The sequence below is a fragment of the Musa acuminata genome, chromosome BXJ3-4, assembly GCF_036884655.1.
Source record: "Musa acuminata AAA Group cultivar baxijiao chromosome BXJ3-4, Cavendish_Baxijiao_AAA, whole genome shotgun sequence".
Lineage (NCBI taxonomy): Eukaryota > Viridiplantae > Streptophyta > Magnoliopsida > Zingiberales > Musaceae > Musa > Musa acuminata.
This window is the reverse complement of record NC_088352.1, coordinates 37,833,229-37,840,032: the sequence shown is the minus strand read 5'-3', so window position 1 is coordinate 37,840,032 and position 6,804 is coordinate 37,833,229. Positions and strand designations below refer to the sequence as shown.

The window sequence follows — 6,804 nt, the reverse complement described above, 5'->3', positions numbered from 1 at the left end:
GACCAGAGCTAAACTTGATGCCGTTTCATAACATTGATGTTGATGAGTATTGGTCAAACTGAGCAATCCCCAATCATCTGACTATTGGATTGACACAGGTTTCCCAATCTTTGGACAGAAACCAAGCTTATAACTTGGTCGGATTTAAACATAGTTCTTTTTCTTTCTTTTATCTTGGTGGTTATTCACAGGAGTGAGACTGACACAATGGTATTGTTAGTACTTGTACTCTCATTATCCAGTTCTTATGGAAGGTTGATCAGATTAGGGATCTAAAACCTTGACTAATAGATTCAAGCCTAATGTATTATGGTAGATTTAAAGAAGTTGATGGATAATTCTTGAGGTTTGCGTGACAATGTGTTTAAGGAAATTTGAACTTGGGGTTTAAGTTAACTAAAAGGTGTTTATCTTTTTATACTATATTTATTCACATATAGTTAAAGATTTAATTATTAATCTGTGGGTATATGCAAGGGGTGTTGAATCATATAAATTTTGTGTATTATCTTTCTTCGGGTTGATGTTCACATTGCTGCTTGATTCTCTTGTTAGGTATCTTAAGGTTAGAGTTTTTATACAAAAACACATGATATCATTTAGAATTATACCAATATATCTGTATTCAAAAATATTAGGCTGCAAAAATAAGGATGCTTCATTTTACATTGGATCTTCAATAGGTTCCAAGAGAAGATTTGGTTAAAATTCTTATCATCTTTCATAAGTTCTACAGCAATAGAAATCCCATCATCCTTGCCATCTTGATGCTGATATCTTCCAATTGAGTCTTCTTTAACCATATTATATTAGAAATACCTAATGAGAAGAAACAGATTATTCCACAAGTCACACAAACCTGTTCAGAGTACTACAAAAGCTTCCAAGATGATACAAACAACCTCAAACACTCCAACTAAATGAGACACAGATAGGATAATGCATAAACTACTGAGAACAGTACTTCATAATGGTGGAGCTTTCACCACCCAACTCTGGGAGAAAAGAAGACACTATCATTACTTGCAGCAGTCACGCCTCTGCATGTGATTAGCATCCTGCAAAAGAAAGGAGAAGAGTGCGACTGATGAGGGAAGAAAGCAAGAGTGGTGATGGGCAACAACAACACAGAGTTTGCCACAGTGCCACAGAACACTGTGTCCTTAGAAATCCCACGCTTTCAGTGATGAGATTCCTAGGTAAAGTGCCAGCCTCTGTTCTCCTTGTCAGTTCACTCTCCTTCATGTCTAAACCCTCAGCATCTTTTGCATGCATGCTTGTCTCATTTGCTTCCTGCAGTGCTCACACATGACTTCAGAATCCTCTAGTGTACTTGAACAGTGGTGGTTGTACTCTTTGATCACCATTAAGCTGTCTTCATATGCACCTTGCAGCTAAACAACAACCTAAAAACCAATCTGTGTCTTCACTGTTATATTGAATGTTATCCCACCAGACCTTCAATCAACTATGTTAGGTTCTTATTCAAGGTCTATATTTATTTCATAGATTCATGTAGGCCCTCAGTTTTTTTCAGTGCTCCCAGTTGATGATTTGGATGATGATTGATGCATGAAAGAGAATGCTTGCCACCATTAATTGAGAAGGAAAAGAAAACAACAGGGTCATCAGTTTGTAAAACCAGGGTTTAACAGGTTTTGGCAACCCTTCTTCTTGTCCTGATGAGGAGTCATTTAGGTAAGAAATCAGAGGTTTACTTATTAATGCTTAGACTCTATAGAGAGAGAGAGAGAGAGAGAGAGAGAGAGAGAGAGATGTTTATGGGGTGTTCCACTTGGAACCAAAACATGCATTAGACTAACCATTAATGAATGGTTTAACAACTACTGCATGGTTCAAAGTGGAACACCCCATGACCATGAACATTTCTCTCTCTAAAGCCTAACCATTAATAAGTAAACCTCTGATGTCATACCTCAATGACTTCTTCTGCAGGAGGAGAAGCTGAGGAGTTGATGGCTTCAGTCAAAACAGAGAGTAAAAGTAGCTTCAATGGATTTTCTAGGATTTGATCTACTTTTTGCTAGCCACTAGAACTGAATTTGTTCTTCAATAGGTTTGGAAGATTGTAACCTCAAAAAATCATAGTAATTTAAGATAACAAAAGAGAAATCATAAGAGGTATTAACTAAAAATTTATATTAATTATTAAACAAATTGAGCATAAGTTGGTTTTGAGAGTCATATAACCCAGATTTCTAATAAATTAGGATGAGACATGCTGTTTATCTATGGTCTGATTTATGATTTTGTAACATGCCAATGAGAGAGATTGAGAGAAGAATCATGATTAACAGTCTATCAATTTTTTTCATCTTTGTCATTTATCCTTTACCAAAAACAAAAAAATCCAATCTATTTTCCAGCTTTCATCATCACAAGTCATTCATATGTAAACTTAATTTTGTTAGAACTCATAATCCTACTTTAACTTCCAAATGACTCCTTATTAAAGGTTAATTTGCCTTGTAGAATGCTTAATCATGTCATAAAACCTAGGATTTGATTCCAAGTTCCTCTGACTCTCACCAGTAGCAGCACATGCCCTTTTGCATGGAATGGAACATATGATGATGATGTTACCTGTGAATGGAACATATGATCACAGATGCACCACAACATATTCTAGTCATAACATATCAACAATCATAATAAAACAAAACATTCTCCCTCTCCTTCCCACAACATACATGACAAATTACAGGTTAATCACAGCTAAGTACAACAGCTCTGAATTAAAATTATATATGATTATTTTAAACATAGTAATATCATTTGGAATTTTAGTTCATAGTCCTAATGATAATTAACTATGGATGTTCATTGTATCCAAGTATTTTGTTCTGAAAGTATACATATGTTAGGCTTAAATCACAGGATTGAGTTTAAAATCTGATAAATAAATACATAAAATATTCTCCTTGTAGCAACACCCTGAGATCAAATCATTTGTCATCTATAGTTCCTGAGAGAAAAAAAAAAATCAATCAATTATTATTGGATGAATATATAGTAAGAACAAACGGTCGAGTGTTCTGATCTGAGCTAAACGACCCAAAGATCAGTAAGTCTTCGACGGGATCCAACTTATCCGACGTCCAATCTGAGGCGGCCGCCACCTTCACCGGCGTCAACAAAGCCCCCTACTCCTTGTCCTGATTACCCCACACCATCTTCCGATCTCCCTCACGGTCGGTGGGTCGTCCTCTGCCACCGGCTCATCGCCCCCGCGGTCCTTCCGCTCAAGCAGTTGTTGTCCCAAGTTCGGCGCCGACGACAAATGTTGCAGCTCCGTGATCACCAACTTCAGCGCCCGCTTCGGTGACCCCCTGTTCGCGATCATGATCTCGCCGACCTTCGCCGGGCTCATCTTTGCGCCGCTCTGGAACACCTCCTCCACCATCGGATACAGCTTGTGGTCGTTCAGCCGCAGGTAGATTCTCGCCAGCGTCTTGAATGCTTGGAAGTCGCACATCGGGAAGTGGATGTGGACGTCGAGCCAACCCTCCCGCAGCACCGCCGCGGCCACCGCTTCTATGCTGGTCATTGTGTACACCATCACCTTCTCGTCGCCGCAGCACGATAAGACGCCGTCCATGAAGTTCAGCATCCTGGCGTGCCTCGAGTTGCCTTCGTGGCCTCCCTTTGCGCTGAGGTAGAGGTCGAGGTCCTCGACGAGGATCACCGACCGGGTGCCCGTGGCGAGGAGGAGGGCCTTCAGGTCTATGCCGTCGGAGACGAGGGCGAGGTCGAGGTCGTAGACGTCGTAGCAGAGGAAGTTGGCAATGGCGGCGGCGAAGGAGGTCTTCCCCGTCCCCGGGGGGCCGTGGAGGAGGTAGCTCCGCCGCCAGTTGCGGCCGACGCGGTGGTAGTAGGCCCGCCCGTTGAGGAACGCCTCGAGGTCGGCACGCACCCAGGCCTTGACCTCCGGGTCCATCGCCACCGTATCGAGCCTCGCCGGATGTGTGAAAGGCGCCACCGGCCTCCACCTCGGCTCTCCACTTTCCCCGCCCCCGCTGGAGATGACGAAGAGATTGGTCTCGCGCCGACGGAGCTCGAGGTTCTTGGCCACGGACTCGACGTGCTGGAGGTAGGGGCGTAGGACGCGTGAGCAGTCCTGGCGACGGAGGCGAAGGACGAGGCGGTTCCCTCCACCAGTGGCAGACCAGGAGAGGCGGCAGCCGAGAAAGGAGTCGGGCACAGGGTGACCGGGGGCGGGGTGGAGAGAGAACTCATTGGGTTCGTAGCCAGATGAGACGATAGCGACAGCGGGGGCGCCGGCGCACTCATGGGAGGAAAGGGTAGCGACATAGGCGGTGGCGTGGCGAATGAGGGGGTTCTCCAGCCCGCTCTCGGTGTACCGCGGGATCTCGAAGTGCTGATAAGCATGCGTGTGCTCGTCCAACCACGACCACCACCGCCCGAGGAGGTAGAGCAGGCACTTGAAGGATAGCCCGGCACGGAGGAGGAACAGGCCGCCGAGGACGGCGACAACCACGGATACAGGATCACTCGGGAACATTTGCTGAATCTAATCCACGGAAGCTTAGATTGTCGAGGGCTTTGGATCGACGAGATATTGTAGTGGGAGAATCATTCTTTGTTTCCTGCACAACGATCAAAAGATACGCGGCCGAGCTGATAATGATAATAATAATAATAATAATAATAATATATGTGTGAAAGAAATATTTCTTTTTAAGTGTTTTCCGGAGAGAATTTTCTTATAACATTCATCTTCTTTTTTTTTCCTAATAACTATAATATTCATGACTTGACAATTAGCTATTTATCTTTTTTTTCTTCCTTTCTTTTTCTTTTCTTATAGATTGATCAATCCGATTAAATATTATTACACTATTATGTTATAGTATTTTCAGCAATACAAAAACATAGTATATTTTTGTAAATTTTGTAAAAACATTGCGTTTATAGTGTTCTTATATTATCTTATGGTATTTTCAGTAATAGCAAAATGATATAATAATATAATAACAAAATAATTTTTTACTATGTTGCAGTATTTTTTTGGTATTACTATAAGTATTATAATATAATATAATAATACTGGACCAGTTTACTATATGGAATGGGCCATAGGAAAAGGAAAAAAAATGGTGACCTGGCTAATATAAATAATAGGCAAAAAAAAAATAAAATGGATTTGTTTTAAATTTTATCCTCTATATTTATTTATTTATTTATTTATTTATGGCATTGCACAAAAAGGAAGGGCAAAGATCGATGTTTGTCCATCATGGTGGGCCCAACCACAGTAATCTTACCTGATTTAGACTAATGCCATTGGTGGAATCTACCCTGCTTTGAAAAGACATAAAAAAAATCACTTAGAATCTTCCATTTTAGTTTTATTTTTTCAATTCAATCATCTGTCTATTTTGAATAAAAAACATGACTCATAAATGTGATTTGACTGAAATATGTAATAAATTAAAATAAAAATAGATAAATAATACTTTATTTATTTATTTTTAGGGTGAAGCCAATTTCTAATCAAGCTAAATGGAACAACATCATCGATTTTTGTAACATATCGTTCTTAGTTCTACTCATATTCTAATCAAGCCAAGTCACATTTTTATTATCAATACGAGTACAACGAAAAATAGATAATCTTAAAATTAAAATATATTAATATACTTAACAAAATGATAGGGTTTCCTATACAAAGTGATTTTCACACTTACACATGATTATAATATCTAACAAAAAAAAAACATAAATATAACATGTCTAAATTTTTTATACACAAAATATTCATAGGTTATCGTTTATATCTATGCTAGCATAGACTTGCACATGCTCACTTTCCTATCATATCACTTAGGTGAGGTACTAGTATCCTTATTTAATGTACAAGTCTTTATAATTTTATTCATATTAGCATGCATCATATCATATATACAACACTTCAAAATCATGAGCATAAGATATTTAATAGTAAACATCTCATCTTATAATTTCTTTAGTAAGCATAACCATATAACATAATATGTGAGATGTGAAATTTTATGTTAAAATAATTCGAAATACTTATATGCACATGTATGAAACAAAATAAATTTATAAATTTTTATACCTCATATTATAACATATACACGTATTTCTACATCGCACGTTATAATACATACGTACACTCTCACACCGTACATCATAATACATATATGTACTCTCATACCGCATATCATAATCTATATGTGCATTTTTACACCGCACTGTCACGAACGGTCGTCGCGCACCCGCAACAACTCTGTTCAACGAACCGTTCGTCGCTCACACCTGCATGTACAACTGCTTGACAGCATGTTTTCTCATGGTTTTGGGTCATTTTGCTTGTAAATATGTAAGTTCGAACAAGCTGCACCGTTGCAAAGCGACCGCTCACCGAACCGAGCAAAACAGCCCCAAAACAGCCCAAAACAGCTCCGTTTTCGCGTGCCGCGGGAGGTGAGTGGAGAGCTGCCTCCGCTCACCAAAATGTCAGCCATCTCAGACCCCAGGAACCCCCCGGGTGGCACAGGGCTGGATGGGGCTTCGGTTATATACCGGGCGTTGAACTCTCTTTCGCAAGTTCGCACGTGACCTTTACGGGAACTTGGTTTTGCGCCCGGGACTAGGTGAGCGGCTGTTTGTGGGCTTGCAGCTGTTCGTTCATCCTTGAAAGCCTTGTTTTTCTCCCTCTCCCTCTTTTCTCTTGTGCACACAAGGTGTTCGTCGAATTGCTTGTAAAGCTTCCCTTTTCGCGAGACTTTGGGACTTGTT

General features: G+C 40.3%; 1 protein-coding gene across 1 annotated transcript; it reads right to left on the bottom strand.

Annotated features, from left to right (window-relative positions):
- Positions 1-3,060: 3,060 nt before the first annotated feature.
- On the bottom strand, positions 3,061-4,979 carry LOC135635759 (AAA-ATPase At2g46620-like). Its single transcript, XM_065147058.1, has one exon. It carries the CDS (start codon positions 4,541-4,543, stop codon positions 3,152-3,154), a length of 1,392 nt encoding a protein of 463 aa, XP_065003130.1. The 5' UTR covers positions 4,544-4,979; the 3' UTR covers positions 3,061-3,151.
- Positions 4,980-6,804: the final 1,825 nt, after the last annotated feature.